Raw genomic sequence first — 17,723 nt, forward strand, 5'->3', positions numbered from 1 at the left:
AAATATATATATATTATTTTTTAGATATTATATGCATATACGTGTTTATCTATACTACGAGATTCGTGGATCTAAGAAAATATTATTTACACAATACGTAGACAAAAAAAAAATGGAATTTTATACTTTGAGAAATATTTGAAGAAATGATTTCAAAGATCAGAGGATAACCTTTCTATTTCATTGACAAAAAATCTCATGTCGGCTCTAGTCAGTCCAGAATTTTGTAATACAAGCCTGAAGAAATTAGGAAGATTGCGTAAGGATTGATACGTGATTAGCATTGATCCTTTGCGGACCATACGCTCCTTGATGACCGGAGCAATTTTATGCAAAAGATTGGACAATTGTTCGCCTTTTAAATGACGTTTCGATGGTGGCGTATACCAAAAACAAACGTTGGTACATTCGGGCTCGAATATGAGCTTCCATCCTTCTCGTTGGCGAATGTAATCCGTAAAATATCGTGACAATTCGAACACGCGATCAATGTGTTTTTCAAAACCGTTTGTACCTTTGGCCTTCCACATTAACCAAAATTTCAATACGTCAGCTCTTCTGCCGCATTGAACGTGTTTGTCACCGGAATCGTAAGAAGTATCGTAAAACTTGTCAGGTTGAAACAAGTAGCTCGCTTTGGAGGCATGTGCCGATTCCAATAAACCTTCGTGGTGTACCAAAAGGGTAGAACATTGTTGAGGTGCTGCGAGCAATTTGTGCGGATTCCAAGTAATCGAATCTGCCAGTTCTATACCATCGAGCAAGAAACGATACTTTTTCGACATCAATGCACCCCCACCCCAAGCTGCATCTACGTGGAACCACATGTTGTATTTCTTACAAATGGCAGCTATTTTTTCAAGTGGATCGAATGCACCCAAAACGGTGGTTCCAGCTGTTGCAGATACCATCAAGGGTACAGCTTTTTGACACAGTACTTCGTTTATTCGTAATTCCAAATCCTTTAAGCACATTTTACCACGTTCGTCGACTTTAACGCAGTAAACGTTACTGGCCCCGATACCAAGAAAAGCTGCTAATTTTTTAACAGAATAATGAGCATCTTCGGACGTGAATACCACCAGCCTAGAAACCTGCGTCGAACCAGTTTCCTTGTATTCCGGGAATTTATAATGACGCGCCAAATTGATGGCATAACCATTGGCCATTGAACCACCCGGACAAAATATTCCATCGCCTCGACCATTTTCCCAACCAATTATTTTCCTCATTTCTTTCAACACCTCGTTCTCCATCAAAGAAAATACTGGCGATACCTCGTAAGTGTAAACCGAAGGATTTAAAGCATCGGTCAACCATTGACCCGCTAAACCGTAAGGATCCACGCTGGAAAAAAGTTGATTGACGAAATGCGGATGACCTGTTTTCATGCTATACTTTATAATATTTCGTGTTAACGATAGTAATTCTTCGTGCGATACTCCGTTCATTGGCAAGGACAAATCTACCAGAGAAGATAAAGTCTTTGGTTCAACCCACTCGACGACTTTCTCGTTCCTCAGTGTACCCTGAAAATAATAATCGTTCGTGTAAATTCGTTTATCCAATATTTCCATCATTCTTTGTTATATCTAATTTCTATTTTTTGCATTAAAAGTATGCACAGTAAAACTTCCAATTAAATTCTAGAATTCGTTCATTCATTCATTATAAATGTAATTACAAATGTCAAGCTTCAATTGTATGTATGTACATGTATTCAGGTCATTTATATTTTATATCTTAATAAAATCAATTTCATCAATCGATTTTCTAATGTACATTAGCTTGTCCTTGTTCTACGATTGTAGAAAGCAAATATATACATACATACACATATATACATACTTATATACTTTGTATATTACGGAATTACAGATTTTGTGAGTCATGCATTCCACGATATATAATAAAAACATATATGCGTATGTGTGTACATTAGACTGTGCCAAATAAATCGACTATTTTTTTTTTTTCGGTCCCATATCAAAATTTCGTTGAGAGTGACGAAAAAAAAATTGTGTCAAAATTTGAGCCCTCTATCTTCATTTTTCAGTTAGCGCTCGCTAAAATAAGAATTTTCGCCAAAAAAAGTTTTTTTTCACTTATTTTTTGGTTATAGACAATTCAATATACCAAATATTAAAAAACCCTTGGTATGGTTTTGTAGGAAATTAAATTCTCTACAAAGATGATTTTTTATCGAACTTAAAAAGTCAACAGCTTTTTTTTTATAGCTGATTAAATTACATTTCGTTCTATAATTTTCATTTTTAATTATTGATGAACACTTATTAAACTACTTCCTAACGAAAAGAACATACTAATGCAATTTTTCTAGGAATATTTATGATCTAAAAAAATAGTTTTTATGCCGTAATGAATGTAAATACTGTTGAGTAATTTATATTCTTTACTTTTAAAATAATGAATTACATGTCAATTCTATTTTTTTTTGTTTTTCACCTTATTGATTCACACAAAATTCGGTGAAATTTTTCTGTTTACAGTGAGAATTGCACAAACCTATGATTGTATAAAAAATCATTAGTATTTTAATAGAAATAGATAATTACTAAAAACGAAATATCTTAAAAAATTTTAATAAATTAAAAAATGATATGCTAATCTTTATTATTGTCTTTATTCATATGTTTTACTAGTTTTAAAGAGCTTACATTTTTTAAATAAACATTAATATAATTATGATAGACACACTTTTAATATTGTTATATATAATGAAACTAATAAGATCTTTACTTGAATTATTTTAAAATCAGTTATGAGATTCGAGTAAACATATTACTCACATAAATTTCGTTTGTTACAATTGGGATATTTTTTGCGATGCTCAGCAACAACTTGTAATAAAAACTGTTTTTGTTCTTCATCACAAGTGAAACTATCATTATATTTATCAATTAACGCTACAGCTCTTTCGGCAATATCATTTACAACTTTTATCGATCGAACAATTTTTAAAGAAGCCTGGTACTCGTCATCGAATTCCCATTGATCTACAGGTAAATCAAGAAAACTTGTAGATAAACCGAACTTCTCGAATAAAACCATCGACTTTTGAGTAACAAAATCACTTATATCTTTTGAGCCGAATGATTTTAAATCTTCTTGTTTTGTGTGTCTATCATAATTATATTAATGTTTATATTCTAATTATATCATAATTATATTAATGTTTCTATTTCTATTAAAATACTAATGATCTTTTATACAATCATAGGTTTGTGCAATTCTCACTGTAAACAGAAAAATTTCACCGAATTTTGTGTGAATCAATAAGGTGAAAAACAAAAAAAATAGAATTGACATGTAATTCATTATTTTAAAAGTAAAGAATATAAATTACTCAACAGTATTTACATTCATTACGGCATAAAAACTATTTTTTTAGATCATAAATATTCCTAGAAAAATTGCATTAGTATGTTCTTTTCGTTAGGAAGTAGTTTAATAAGTGTTCATCAATAATTAAAAATGAAAATTATAGAACGAAATGTAATTTAATCAGCTATAAAAAAAAAGCTGTTGACTTTTTAAGTTCGATAAAAAATCATCTTTGTAGAGAATTTAATTTCCTACAAAACCATACCAAGGGTTTTTTAATATTTGGTATATTGAATTGTCTATAACCAAAAAATAAGTGAAAAAAAACTTTTTTTGGCGAAAATTCTTATTTTAGCGAGCGCTAACTGAAAAATGAAGATAGAGGGCTCAAATTTTGACACAATTTTTTTTCGTCACTCTCAACGAAATTTTGATATGGGACCGAAAAAAAAAAAATAGTCGATTTATTTGGCACAGTCTAGTGTACATATATAAATGTATGTGCATTCAAATTTGTACAAGTTTAATTATCGATCTACACAAAAAAATTTAATTAATGTGTATCTCTCGGAATTTTACGACGTAAATTCTCATTCATAATTCGTGTATTATACATTTATGTTACCAATTAACGTAGATCACGATGAGTATGATATAATTGGTATGTATAAGTACTTTGTTTGTCAACAAGACGGTAATAATGATTTCAAGAAAAAAAAAAAAATAAAAAATAAAAAAAGGAGAGAAAATTGTTCACTATGCATAAAATTGTTACTTCGGTTTAATCGTCTATGCTTTTATTTGTTTCACTCTGTTGATTACGAATTGCAATGATTTTTATAATTTCATATGACCTCAGTCAATACGATAGTTTTCTTCTTAACACGTAAAATGCGTCACTTCCGGAAATTCGAAGACAAAAGATATGCTATGCAACGATATACATAATCAAATAGGATTATTCAAGAATTTAGTTCGAAATAAATTTTTACAAAAGTTATCTTCACATTTCAATTTTCACAATTTATTTGAATATTAAAGCGTGCCCCAATTGTGCATACTTTTTTAAAAATATTTAAATAATATAAAGAGTTTAAATACTTTCAGATATTATTTTTGTGAAACTATTAAAAAAATTAAACTTTTGTACAAATCTCAGGTATATTTGGGGACTATCTTATCGAATATTTTTAGATCCACGAAATCGATTTCTAGAAATTTTGTTCTTCAATTTTATGAGATCTATATATATATATATATATGTGTAATATAATTAAATAAAACAATATAATAAGAAAATAATTTAAAAAAAAATAATAATAAATTTACCTCGAAAACAGCTTTATCCAAGACGACGTCGATGAAATCCCTTAAAAATTGTTCGTGAACGATACGATTGGGTAAACTTTCGTAACATCCTTTAACTCGATTAATAATTCCTTCATTATCGTTTGATAAATCATTGGATAAACGTTCGCCAATGACAATTTTCGATTCGTTTGAATTGTTCGTTACACTGTGTACTTCCTTCGACATTTTGAAACCATTAAAAAAAATATTCTTCAAAATTTACTGAATCAGATAGAATAACTGAGAATCACACGGGTTTTTTTTAATGAAAATCTAAACTTTGTTGTTTTCATAGATCAATGTATATTTTATTTGCAATGAAAGATTCGTAAATACGTTTCTTTAAGTATATAGAACAACAAGGTTTTTCTCGTTCTAATCTTCTGGAATAAGAGTCCTCACAAGTCTGCTGCCTTTATATATATTAAAGCCTTAAAGACCAAGGACAAAAAACGTTGCTCCTCCCCTCTCTCCATTTTAAAAAGAGAACTATCGCGTTCCGTAGTTTTAGCTTGATTTCTTCCTTGTGGATGGTTTCTCGGAATAATCATTTTACCACTTCCCCATTTTCTTACAATTCGCTTTCAAAATTAACGAGGAAAAAATTTATATTAATGTTCCGATCAAAAAATTTATTACTTAATTTTTATATATATATATATATATAAGTAAACACCTTTTGAAACTACTTACGCAAAGTATTCGAACCTTCATTTTTTTTTGTATATTTTTTAAATGGAAGAAAAAAAAATTATCAATTATTACACATCTATCACATGCATGGAAGAAACACGTTAATTTGTATAATCAAAACAATAATATTAATTATAACACTTTATTCTCACCGTACACTAACGATCGTAGTTCTTCTTTATTTATATGATTAATTTTCTATGCAATGAATCGTGCGAACGTTTAAACTTTGATCTCCTTATTCGGGGTTTTTACGCTTCTTCAACTAACAAGCTGGCAAACTAGTTATGCGTGTCTGACGGACACCGGTAAATGCAATCTTAGTCGCATGCGCGAAAAGTATAAAAGGAAAGGTAAAGAAAGAAAGTAAGAAAAAATAAAAAGTAATATACCTTATAAAGTAGCATACCTTATATATATCTTGCAAAGATTGATCTAATAAAAACGGTTTTTGCTTTCTTTCCTTTCCTTTTCATTACTTTTTTTAATTATTTTTTTTCTTCGATAAATTTATTTCGTATTTTTTTACAATTCAAATTTAAAACTCACACCAAATTCAAATTCGATGACTTGCGCAGTACCAATAACGAGATGTCATTGTTCAATGTATATCTTAAAAAGGAAATATGAGAGACACTTTCGAAAACTAGTCAACCGGCAAACGTTTTTGCTCAATGTTTTAACTTATGACCTTGTTTATTACGATTCAATAATGTACAATAGTAAAAGTATGCAATCGATAACGATCGAATTCCGTTGAATAATATAAAATGTTATTTTAATGAAATACGTGACAAAAACAAAATAAAAAAAGCCAATTGCACATTAGACGTATTATATATTTGCCTTTGATTTTATTTAATCTTATTTTTTTAAATTCTTTTCTTTTTTTACAATTATTGTATTGTATAAAATTTATTATATAAACGTATACTATTCGTATTGTTTATTTATTAATCTAGTTTCTTTTTTCAAGCTCATTAAATTCTCATATACAAACAATTATTATTGGAAATCCCTTAAATGTTTTATCTTCTCTTCCTCCTTTTCGATACGTAAGGGAATTCCCCCGTATATTAACGATTGGCAAATACACGATTTACGATAAAGAAAGGACTTAACACTCGTTCGAATGACGCACGAGAGTAATTTTTAAATACTACTTAGTTTTTTATTTCTTTTTCTATACCACCTTTTACTCCATCTATTAACCCATTTGCATTATGCGTGTACTTTAGCTTTCTTGCCCAAACATCAGCGAAGTTCAACTATCGACTGACCTGTATCACCGATCAAATTCTCATAGATAGAAAAACTAATGTTTCTTATGCGGAATAATCCGCGTTTAGCGATAGCAGACAGTCGCAGTTCGCGGATATATCCACGCTTGGATGTAAATGGGTTAATAAGCAACAAATACCTGGCTCTAAAACTCTATTTTTATCAAAAATAAATTTAAAAAAAAAAATGCTAAAAGATAAGATTTATCTTTAGTAAAATAATCTATTAAATCAATTATCTTTTTTATATATACATTAACGCGTAATACATTTTAATATTATATCAGTTAAACTCCTCTACAGTGGGTGATCGGTTGAAAGTTCAGACAATGTACGCTTTTGCTGAAGATTCTTATGTTCAAACAATAAACATGAGAAGATACACTATGTGTAAGATTTGTAGAATTTGTATTACTTTTAACAAACAATTCATAGAGCAAACATCGTCTTGGAATGGATTATGTTCGTTGATTGATTAACCACTATACTTTCTTTATTTTATCACAAGTCTGTTAGAAAATATAACAATTTTATTTAATACGTTCCAACTTATCGACTCTTATATTTTACTATATCTATATTTTAATATTATTTAATAAATTTTATTATTATTATTATTAATACAGATTTTGTTTTCAAAAGAGCATTTAATAAAACTACATATTTATATGCGTAATAATAAAATAACATGGAATACTTGCGTAAGATTAAATTCTATATATAAGAACGAGTGTCTATCACTCAGCAAAAAAAAATTTGGGAGATTCAAGGCCTTAATGCCAAGTTATATGATTTACCTGATCTACTAAAAATAACAAGTTTGCGTATGAATAGATAATAATCCTAATTCATATAAAATGTATACTTTCAGTTTTCTTTTTTATGTAGCTAAATATGATTTTTTTATTAGATTATTTAATATTAGCACAGCTCATTGTATTATATAAAATTGTTTCTTGGAATGCAAAAGCGCATATAATGTTATCATCTCTCTTTCTTTTAAAAAACTGTTGTTATTTTCTTTTCTTTCCCTCAAAATATTAACAGCAGGAATCTTTAGAAGTCGCAAATATCCACAGCAATAGACCCTTACCTTAGATATTTCTTACAAATTATAAACTTTATCTTTTCAACAATATTGAAACAATAACATAGATTTTTAAAGCATCAAAAATGTTAACCAAAGTATGCGCCGCAATTAGAACAACGACGTGTCTTCAATAAAAGACAACAAATTATTCCAAGCGGAAAGAATAAAATAGCGCATAACAGACCCAAGCACGTATAATCATCTTCCATAACCCCTACCTAAATTTTTGTAACAAAAAAATAACAATTTCAATTATACCTGCCGATATGACAAGAATTCCCATTATTTCATAGAATATTGGAAAATAAGTTTTAATACTTATCGAGTTTGAAAAAACTTACTCTACATGCTGGACAACCTCCAACAAGAATTACTTCTGGTACTACGATTGTCGTACTAGGTTGAATGGTTTGAGTAGCTCCATAGGATGGTACATTGCTACCTTGATAAGGAGTGGCTAGCGTACTTGGATAATATCCAGGAGGTGGTTGCCATGAAACGTTTTCTATAGATACACATTTACTTCATTTTTATAATTGTTATTTATTAGTTTATATTAAATTAAAAAGAAAAGAAGATAGTAAAAAAGGAAACTATCTACGACTTAGTTTTGTGACATCATCATGATAAAGGAATGTTATTATCTTATTGATTAGAACACGTATTATATTACTTTTTATATCCTACAAAGATTTATCTAATGTGATAAATTGTGCATAAGGAATAAAATCAAATATTTCTTAATAAAATAGATTAATCATTAAATAATATCTAAAAATAACCTCTGAATGAAATTTTATGAAAAAAAAAATGTTGAACAATTACGTGAAAATATTAATTGCATTTTGAATAGTAAATAACCTAATTTGTTTGTACGTATGAACATACCCGTTGGCGCACTTGCAGGAGAATAAGGAGGTGGCTTGTCAGCTGGAGAATTAAGTAGTTTGCTCTCCATGACCAAAATATACAAAATTACATATGACAATATCCAACGACCAATAGTATAAATACAATACTAAATCTTAAAAGATTAGGCGATTATATGAACACTGGATGAACGCCCCCTTACACTTCTCTTCAATACATATGTGTATATGTTGCGGGTGTATATGTGTATGTTTCTACTTTTAATTGCTTGACAGATAGTGCGTATATAAAAAAAAAAAACTTGCATTAAAATCTTCTGGCATTGTTTCAATTCTTATTTTAATAACGAACATTATACAACGAAATAATTATTATAATTATTCCTACATAGTTTTAAAAATCATCTTGTATTTATCTTTCATATTTTTCTTTTTTTTTTTTCAATGTAGTTTGTAAAGATACTTTTGATTTATATATTTGAAAATAATTGTTGAATAAAAAGAAATGTTTCTGTGATTTTATTTAAAATAAATGCTATGATCTTTCATTATTTTTTATATTTTTATTTGCATGTTAATATTTAAATAAAATTACTTTTATGTAAGTATATATCAATCAAATATATAAAATCAAAAATATAAAAAGATTTATATCTATAGATAGGATATAATAAGCAATATAATATTAAATTAAACAATTGATTATTTATTAATACAATTGAAAATCTTAAGGGAATTACCTGTTTTTAATCTTAAGAGGAAATAATTGATATTAAATCATTTATTTTAAAAATACGAGAAATAAATTCTTATAAAATTTTTCTGATTGGTTAATCTTTGAGATATTGTGTCCTGATTGGTGGAGATTGAAGTGAATAACAGAATTGAATATAGTTGAAAGAAGTATAGAGAAGAGAAGAATAATTTAGTGAGACTGATAGTGGGTGACGTCGGTAGAGTTTGTTTTACACTATTGTAGTTTGTAATCAATAACTATATTTATGACGGAAAATGTATTGCAAAACGGCATGGAGCCTTTTCAGGTATTATATTTTCTTCAATCTAATGTTTAAACACATTAATATGATTACTTTCTATTCCATGAGGTTAGAATGTCAATATTGTTGACTTAAATAATAATAGAAATTATTTCTGTTTCACTGAAATTTTTGTTTTTACAGAATCCTGATTGTGTTCCTTTGGAAGACTTGATATTAACAATTAAAACTGGTGGTATTCCAGATTTAGTTCCTGCTTTAGTAAGATCATTATTTCATAATATTGGATAATTTTGAAATACTTCAATGCTTCTTTCAATTGTTTCTATGATTAATAATAATATTAACTTCTTGTGTTATTTATTTAGTATCATTGTTAATAAAATCTGTTTAAGGATGAAAAATGGGTTGAAGAACGATACTTTTTGCATTATGAAGTTCCAAATATTTATGATAGTAATGGGACTGAAATTTTGGGTGCTAAAGAACATTGGATTGAAATTATGGGTTACATGATCGATGATTTAAAATGGGTTCTCACTATTCCGTTTTACAGGTACCCCATATGCATATCATCATATTCTATTTAATTAATTTAATTTAGAATAAAAATAATCAAATATGCATTTTGTTACGATTTTTAAATGTTATTGTTGTTTATTCAGGTTCTGGTCAAATGTTGTATTTAATTCTTCAATACTAGATGCATTGGTATCTTTCTTGCAAGAAGCTCCACCGTATTATGCTTTAGAAAGTTTTCCTAATGATTCAGAAATGCAAAATACTTTAGAAACACTTCGTCATTATGTACTTTTGATTTTCGCTCGTCTTGTTACCAACAAGGAAAGTCCTACAGAATATATGACGGTTTCATACCTTGGAAAAGTATTATACGATCATTTTATATTTACTGTACCTATTATTTATGATTTATGCCAATTGTATGGTCGTGAAAATGAGAAAACAGTGTCAAAAATTTTAAATAGTTTGTTTACTATTCAATCATTGTACAATGTTGACATTGAAAAGTCTGTCCCTTATCTCGTTGAGGTAAATAAATGCTTTCTATCATCTTCATTCTATGTTTTGTAACATGTTCGCTACTGTGCAGTAGAGAAAAGATTCCAACCACAGCATGGAAGTTAGTTTTCGCATTGATCATTGTCACAAATATTTGACGCTAAAATCTTAATGGAAATTGATCTGTTGCGGATATCTGATACTAGTAGCGAACAATGTTAATGATATTATAATGTATTTGTTAGTATATTTATACAAATATTTTCTTTTTATTTAGGCTCTTGGTAACGTAGAAAGAAAATTTCAGGAACGACCTAGCTATTCATTGGATGAAGCTGTACCACTTTTGAACGAACCACCAATTGAAATTACCAAAATTACTTTGTTCTCGTTGGAGGATATGATACTATATGTCTTAGATATATCTTCTACGATTACTATATTTTTAAAAAATTATCCACTGGCAATTAAAAAATATCGTAATGATAATTTCATAAACGAGTAAGTTAATATCTTGATTTAACGATCTATTTGTTAAACAAATTTGATTACTTTTAATTTTTTTTCATATTAGGATAGTTTCTATATATGAAAATACAATACCTAAAATGTATAAAAAATTGAATGAATTAGCATACAACGAAGAAAATTTAACTAAATTTATAGAGCTAAGGCATCGTTTAGATGTTACTAGAATAGAATTATTACATCTGTACCGAACCCTAGTGCATGAGCCTGTGGAGAATATACATCAGAAACTGTAAGATTTTATCATTAATCATTGACTCTTGGCATTTCATAATTTCACATATTAATGCATTTGTTTGTATGTAGTGATACATTAACGGAAGATGAAATAAAAGACCGAGTTGATGATTATTTGAATTTATTAAGTAATGCCATATCAGAAAAAGAATTTATCACAGATTATCATCAATTTTATCCAGTAGGATTGGATTTGGAAGAATTGTCAAAAATTTGCCCTGAATTGTATCCTTGATATAATATCAATGTATTAATTCTTAATCATTTTATTTTATTTATTAATAATATTGACTTAACAATTTATTAGAGATACCATAAAACGTAATTATATATTGCAAGCAGTTTACGCTGCTATAGGGGATTCTCAAATTTCATTTATCTTATCTTCTAATAATAAAAAAGTAAGTAGATCAAAGAAGAAGTAAATGTTTTTTAAAATTTTATGGTACATTTAAGTAAATGAAATTTTAGGAACCTGTAGCAGGGCCTAGTAACGTAGAAATTAATCAACCATCGACATCTAAAAATATTTTTGCGGAGGATGTAATACCCAAACCTGTCCGAAGATCATCCATTGAAATAGCTTCTCTTATCAGTGAAGTGAAAGATATTTTAAACGACTTAGGGGAAGGTTTTATTCAGGTTGTATATTTTATTCTATGGTTAAAAAAACAATATGAAATTAATATTATTGATAATATTTTAGATGTGTTTGAAACATTACAACTACGACACTGCAGCTGTGATAAATGCTGTTTTAGAACAAACTTTACCTTCGCATTTGAGCGAACTAGATTTTTTCTTACCGTACATTCCACCAGATACTGAGGTATTTATAAATACGCTTAAATAAAAATTAATCTAATATTTTCTTCACTTACTTTAATAATGTATCTTATAGGAAGAACCTGCACCCATAGTAGTAAATCACGATATTATTTCGGAAAGGCTTAACGTATTTGATAATGATGAGTTTGATATTATGAATAGAGACGATATCGATATGTCGAGAATTCATAAAGGCAAAAGGTAATTATAGCATAAAATAAAAATTACAATTTCTGATATTCCGCCTAGAACTACATGTTCTCTAATTTTTTTGTATATAGAAAAGATAAATACAGGAATATGAATGAATTATTAAACGATAAATCAGAAATTAGAAAAGTTTCTGATATATATAGAAAGTACAGTTTGGTTGTTGATAATTACGATGATGAGTACGATGATACGTACGATAGTCATGATGTAAGGGGTACAACACAAGATGACATTGCAGAATCTAGAGCTTTTACTACTCCTCGGGTTGGTTAATACATTATTTGGATTCGTATAATAATTTTGTTATATTTCGAATATTATATGTATTTAAGATACAGATTTGTAATATTTTTAAATAATGGTTTAATGATGACAGGTGTTGTTAGCGAAAGAGAAAAATATAACAGAGTCAGAAGATGAGAATGAATCTGACAGTGAAAATGAGAATAATTCTAACGGAGTTAACAATAAAGATAATTTTGTACAAAATCCAGCAGAGTTGCGTGCTAAGGCTGAACAGCGAAGACAGGCTGGACGAGGCAAGAGACCTTCAAACGATGTTATCGGTAAGAATTAGAAATATTTTTTATATCTAATATTATATCTAATAATACATAATACAATATCCATTTAGATTTGTAATATTTAGTTCTTTTTATTGTACGCTAATCAAAATATTTGTTCTAAAATCAAATTACGATATTAATATTATATATTACTAAGGTTTACACTACTCATATTCTAGGCAAACCTAAGGGCCAAGGGCAAGACAAAGAAGTTACTATTAACAGAGATAAGAAAAATGCGCATAAAGCTACACGGGCTAATCATAATCGTCGTGCAGGTGCTCAATGGAAACAAAGACACGGAATGATACATTCGTGAAATATTTATCGGAATATTTTCTGCCGATAAAAAAAAAACAAATATCCATATATTTCCACAATGTAAATACTGCCAAAAACGTTTTAGCGCTAACTTTCGTACAATTATTTAACTAAATGATTTACTTTTTAAGATATAATTCCGTGCAACTTGTGTATGTTGTAAACCTTAGCGAGAGAAAAATTTATTTGGTTGTAATATAGTTTACGAAAAATGCCTATAGGCATCATCGTCATCATCCCTCCCCAAAGCCTTAAGAATAATTTTATGGATAAAGATAATGGAATTGTTAAAAATACATTTTGTATGATTATTATATCCTAGTCTTTTATACTGCTAGCATTTTTATATATCTTTTCACGATGGAATAATTAAAAAGTTATTTTTTTTGGTATTAAAAAAAGAAAAAGAAAATCCTCGATATTAATGATCTTTCACGATTGTTAATCCTCTTATTCTATTAATTTGACTATTAATCGATTGCTGATATTCTTCTTCTGGTATCGCACCGCTAGGAGATTCAGAAGGATTATGTATAGGCATCAATTGCGTAAAAAGTCCTGTTGTGTTACCGTAATAATCTAATTGTATCATTATCAGAGCATGTATGCTTGGTTTGATATATTCCAGTCTTTTGTCGAGAAACATTGGTAAATCTATAAGTAATTGAGCATGTAATGTTTTCAATTCCTTAGCAGCTGCTTCCTCCATTCTACGTTCTCTCTCCAATTTGGCAATATGACTCGCTGTTTTGTCTTTCTTTTCTTGCAACTTTTTAACGCGATTGTGAGAATATTTCCAAACGTTTACCAACTCCTCTCTCTTAGCTATCGCTGCAGCGATCAATGCAAATTCGTCTCGCAACTTTTTTAAGGGATCTATGAAAGTTTTGTGACACAATGCAGCCATTTCTTGTACGGTTTTACCGACCTGTTGCAAATGTCAAAGGAAAAGAAAAGAAACTTGTTTCGATAACTTGACAATTAAATTTACGTTGCGTGTTATCATTACGTACCTGTGTAGTAATCGAATGATACTCTTCGACGATTCTCCTAAACTCATCGCTAATATGAGTAAGACCGCAAGTAGTTAAATTCATGCTCAAACGTTGATCAGCTCGATCCAAATTAACTACAGCTTGGAGATACTTTTTCATTTCTTTTGTTAACTTTCTTATCGTATCTTCAACACTATTATAAAAATTCATATTAATAAATACGATGAAATGAGATGAAATGAGAATTTCTTTTAGGAATACTTATAAGAAGAGAAAATAATCATACTAGATCAGTCTCTGTACTGCAACATCCAGTTCTCTATCCTCAGCATGAGAAAGTAGAGGTTGCGCTGGACTTGGTCTTAATGTCAAATGATTCTTTTTAAGCGGGTTCCTAATATTATAGTAAAATTCTTAAATAAATATTGTTTAAATACTTTATTAATTATTATTATTACATTTATAATCGCAATTTTACTTACCACGTCATGTTAAGTCTCGAAAAAATGAGGTTATCATATTTTAAATTCTTTTCGACTTGAAATTTTCGTTCACACGAATATGACGCGGGGACAATGGAATTTCGATGTTAAATTCTCCGATAACCCGAAACATTTGGAGATGTTTATCGTTCTCGTTATCGGAACTGGAAACCGATAAGATTCAAGATTATCTTTTCTTTCATACTTTCACATTTTTCACGCACAAGTTCGTAATTAACTATGTATTCATGAACGATTGACATTATTTTCTCGAATTTGTAAGATGACGTCTTAGCAATCGATAATTCCTTCCTTTTTTTACCCTTTGTACAAATCTTACGAAACATTCTAACCTATAGTATTTCGTGTAAAGATTTCGTTCGAGTTCGCGCATGCGCACTTGAATCTATCAAATTTATCTCTTTTCGAATTATTTTGCATTAATAAGTTGTTCGAATCTTTTTAAATATATTAAACATATTATATTATAGTTTATTAAAAATTTATTTTATATTACAATTCGGTCAACTTATCATTTTTATTTCTATAATTTCAATTATTTTACGTCATGTAATGTATTGTGTAAAATTGATTTATTATAAAAAGTAATTTTAATATTTACATAATAATTGGTTAATACATTCCCTATCAGTGTCACATGTCTGTGACATACTGATTTTCATTGAGATCCTAGCATTGAACATTTGCAATTATGATTGACGTGAACAATAATTTTTAAGCTATTGAAATCACTTTTCCGCTTCACAATAGCGAATGTATTAATGTTAACTAAGTTATCGGAGGATTGTAGTAGCTTATTAATCTAACGAGTAGGAATATTGAAAAATGATACAGCTCCTGTTATTTCTATCCAATCTAAGATTAAAATATTGCTCAACTATTTTATATATACTCTAGTGATCTATTATAATTAATTCATCAATGCCCCAATCCTCATAACTGTTATCTGGTAAATATCGCCTAATGACGATAGGAATTTTTCTCTGTTTCAACTCTTTCATAGCGATTTGTAAAGGATCAGTTTCGCCTTCTAATTCAACCATTACAGGAGCACACATTGCTATTTGTAACGCTCTTGTCCCTAACACCCGTGCCCGTTCATATCTGCGAAAGAAAATATAATTAATTTCAAAATATTATTTTTGTTCTCAAACTTTGAATTGTTCTTCTTGTTTTAGATTGGATTATTATTATAGTAATTATTATAGTATAGTATAATAATGATAAAGCTATAAAACAATGCACATGTTAAAAAGAGGTGAAAATCCTCAAAGAGCGAAAGAAAGACTAGAAAAAGGTTTAAAATTTAGATCAAGTAGAATAGATGGGTTAATTATATCTATGTAATAAATATGTGTTAATCTTTGTATTAATTATTATGCTTTTAAGCAAGAATTGCTATTAATAAATAAATAAAGAAATGAAATTTTACTTTGTCATATATCTTGTGGTTATTCTTTTAGATCTTTGAACTCCTCCGGATGCTTCTCCTGCAGCTAATAATTCAATATTTTCACCATCTTCCTCTTGTGCTTCTAATTCGATGTTATCGTCATCATCAACATCATCGAAATCATCTGCGACTCTGAAACAATTTTTAGGTTATGCAACGAATGCATTCTATTCTTAAAAATAAAAGAAAAAGTATCTGGAAGAAAATAATTATTTTTTCTTACTCGTCTCCGTCGAAATCGTCGTCAGCCATAATTATTATTTATACACAAATTACGTTTATTTATACAGAACGTTTTATAAAATAAATTTGCACAAAGTATCTTGATTGTTGACTACTAATTAATTCAATGGTAACTATTTATAGTTATTTAGTTACGATTTATTGTCGAAAGAGATCGCACATGTCGCATTGACTCTCTGAAGAACGTCGGTAAGGTAGATTCTGTTTAAATTTGATAGGGGAAAAAGAAAAAAAAGAACTATCGTAAATTATATCTATTTTTATTCGCGTAAAAATTACTTTTTCTTTTTTTTTATTTTATTTTAAATTTCTTTTTATCCAAATGCAATAAATTAATATTTAAAATGATAACATTATTGATAATAGCGGATCGGAAGTTGGAAAGTATGATTAATGTGAGACGATTATTATGTCCCGCTTAGAAGTTTCTTTTCGTTAAAATATGTTTGCCTTTCAAGGTCAAGGACATGCAAAATTGTAAAGAAAGGTCAGTATTCAATGGATAGGTTGATAGATTATTTTTTATATCAATTTTTTATATAATTGATTAGAATGTTAATTTGAATATTTGATATATATAAATCTCGATTTACATATATTATTTTATTAAAAATAAATATTCATATTTATATAATCGAAATATATGTAAATCCCTCCAAGCACATGAAACGATTTATGTAATTTGCATACGATTATTGTTTGATGATTGAAGAACATTGAGATTTCAGGAAGTATCTCATTTGTTTAGTGAATTTGATCCTATTTGATCCTCTTAGACAAGTGTGCAAAGATGAAATTTTTCTAAGTTACAATTATTAGTAACACTTTTAATCCATCTAATGTAAGACTTTCTAAGGTCATATACATCCACTCATGCAAGAAACAAATGTTGTTTACGATATTTCATAAAAATACCGATGATGACATATTGAGCAATTATTTAAAACTAATTTTTTTCTTTTAAAATAAACTACGTTAAATTATTAAAAAATGTACATTTATTTTTAATAACACATTATCATTTTTCAAAGTCTTTCCTAATATTTATCAAAAAATAATTGGGGACACTATGAAGAATACCTAATAAATGTATCTATCAATTTTTAATATGCGTATATATGAATATTAATATATTTATTTATTTATTTATAAATGACCATTATTGTCCCAAAAGCTTAATAATTAATACAA

At 28.4% G+C, this 17,723-nt stretch overlaps 5 protein-coding genes across 5 annotated transcripts; 1 reads left to right on the plus strand and 4 right to left on the minus strand.

Annotated features, from left to right (window-relative positions):
• Positions 1 to 150: 150 nt before the first annotated feature.
• Positions 151 to 5,405, minus strand: LOC122520558 (cysteine sulfinic acid decarboxylase). Its single transcript, XM_043640651.1, has 3 exons — positions 5,389 to 5,405; positions 4,675 to 5,276; positions 151 to 1,529 (listed from the first exon to the last, which is right to left on the minus strand). The coding sequence occupies exons 2-3, from the start codon at positions 4,879 to 4,881 to the stop codon at positions 153 to 155; spliced, it is 1,584 nt and encodes a 527-aa protein (XP_043496586.1). The 5' UTR covers positions 4,882 to 5,276; positions 5,389 to 5,405; the 3' UTR covers positions 151 to 152.
• A 2,260-nt stretch (positions 5,406 to 7,665) lies between these two features.
• LOC122520870 (brain protein I3) lies at positions 7,666 to 8,828 on the minus strand. Its single transcript, XM_043641187.1, has 3 exons — positions 8,647 to 8,828; positions 8,100 to 8,263; positions 7,666 to 7,976 (listed from the first exon to the last, which is right to left on the minus strand). The coding sequence occupies exons 1-3, from the start codon at positions 8,714 to 8,716 to the stop codon at positions 7,845 to 7,847; spliced, it is 366 nt and encodes a 121-aa protein (XP_043497122.1). The 5' UTR covers positions 8,717 to 8,828; the 3' UTR covers positions 7,666 to 7,844.
• Positions 8,829 to 9,505: 677 nt separating this feature from the next.
• Positions 9,506 to 13,554, plus strand: LOC122520868 (activating signal cointegrator 1 complex subunit 2). Its single transcript, XM_043641185.1, has 14 exons — positions 9,506 to 9,670; positions 9,809 to 9,886; positions 10,021 to 10,181; positions 10,291 to 10,675; positions 10,923 to 11,146; positions 11,220 to 11,405; positions 11,480 to 11,635; positions 11,718 to 11,811; positions 11,882 to 12,052; positions 12,117 to 12,239; positions 12,312 to 12,439; positions 12,520 to 12,715; positions 12,828 to 13,017; positions 13,197 to 13,554. Exons 1-14 carry the CDS (start codon positions 9,629 to 9,631, stop codon positions 13,334 to 13,336), a joined length of 2,274 nt encoding a protein of 757 aa, XP_043497120.1. The 5' UTR covers positions 9,506 to 9,628; the 3' UTR covers positions 13,337 to 13,554.
• Positions 13,555 to 13,636: 82 nt separating this feature from the next.
• LOC122520869 lies at positions 13,637 to 15,254 on the minus strand. The gene is made up of 4 exons (XM_043641186.1): positions 14,816 to 15,254; positions 14,620 to 14,727; positions 14,352 to 14,526; positions 13,637 to 14,266 (listed from the first exon to the last, which is right to left on the minus strand). The coding sequence occupies exons 1-4, from the start codon at positions 14,821 to 14,823 to the stop codon at positions 13,760 to 13,762; spliced, it is 798 nt and encodes a 265-aa protein (XP_043497121.1). The 5' UTR covers positions 14,824 to 15,254; the 3' UTR covers positions 13,637 to 13,759.
• Positions 15,255 to 15,391: 137 nt separating this feature from the next.
• Positions 15,392 to 16,641, minus strand: LOC122520871 (DNA-directed RNA polymerases I, II, and III subunit RPABC2). Its single transcript, XM_043641189.1, has 3 exons — positions 16,513 to 16,641; positions 16,269 to 16,421; positions 15,392 to 15,940 (listed from the first exon to the last, which is right to left on the minus strand). Exons 1-3 carry the CDS (start codon positions 16,539 to 16,541, stop codon positions 15,730 to 15,732), a joined length of 393 nt encoding a protein of 130 aa, XP_043497124.1. The 5' UTR covers positions 16,542 to 16,641; the 3' UTR covers positions 15,392 to 15,729.
• Between the last annotated feature and the right edge of the window lie 1,082 nt (positions 16,642 to 17,723).

Source organism: Polistes fuscatus, unplaced genomic scaffold (genome assembly GCF_010416935.1).
Source record: "Polistes fuscatus isolate 324 unplaced genomic scaffold, CU_Pfus_HIC Scaffold4, whole genome shotgun sequence".
In the NCBI taxonomy this organism is placed as follows: domain Eukaryota; kingdom Metazoa; phylum Arthropoda; class Insecta; order Hymenoptera; family Vespidae; genus Polistes; species Polistes fuscatus.

Coding starts and splice junctions, on each gene's coding strand:
- LOC122520868 (XM_043641185.1), top strand. CDS start 9,629: ATGACGGAAAATGTATTGCAAAACGGCATGGAGCCTTTTCAG. Junction 11,406..11,479: donor GAGAATATACATCAGAAACT/GTAAGATTTTAT, acceptor GTTTGTATGTAG/TGATACATTAACGGAAGATG. Junction 12,240..12,311: donor ACATTCCACCAGATACTGAG/GTATTTATAAAT, acceptor TGTATCTTATAG/GAAGAACCTGCACCCATAGT.
- LOC122520871 (XM_043641189.1), bottom strand. CDS start 16,541: ATGGCTGACGACGATTTCGACGGAGACGA. Junction 16,422..16,512: donor GACGATTTCGACGGAGACGA/GTAAGAAAAAAT, acceptor AAATTGTTTCAG/AGTCGCAGATGATTTCGATG. Junction 15,941..16,268: donor ACCACAAGATATATGACAAA/GTAAAATTTCAT, acceptor TTTCTTTCGCAG/ATATGAACGGGCACGGGTGT.
- LOC122520869 (XM_043641186.1), bottom strand. Junction 14,527..14,619: donor GCAGTACAGAGACTGATCTA/GTATGATTATTT, acceptor TTTTTATAATAG/TGTTGAAGATACGATAAGAA. Junction 14,267..14,351: donor ATCATTCGATTACTACACAG/GTACGTAATGAT, acceptor CATTTGCAACAG/GTCGGTAAAACCGTACAAGA.
- LOC122520870 (XM_043641187.1), bottom strand. CDS start 8,716: ATGGAGAGCAAACTACTTAATTCTCCAGCTGACAAGCCACCTCCTTAT. Junction 8,264..8,646: donor TCCTGCAAGTGCGCCAACGG/GTATGTTCATAC, acceptor GTGTATCTATAG/AAAACGTTTCATGGCAACCA. Junction 7,977..8,099: donor GAGGTTGTCCAGCATGTAGA/GTAAGTTTTTTC, acceptor ACAAAAATTTAG/GTAGGGGTTATGGAAGATGA.
- LOC122520558 (XM_043640651.1), bottom strand. CDS start 4,881: ATGTCGAAGGAAGTACACAGTGTAACGAACAATTCAAACGAATCGAAA. Junction 1,530..4,674: donor TGGATAAAGCTGTTTTCGAG/GTAAATTTATTA, acceptor TATTATTTTCAG/GGTACACTGAGGAACGAGAA.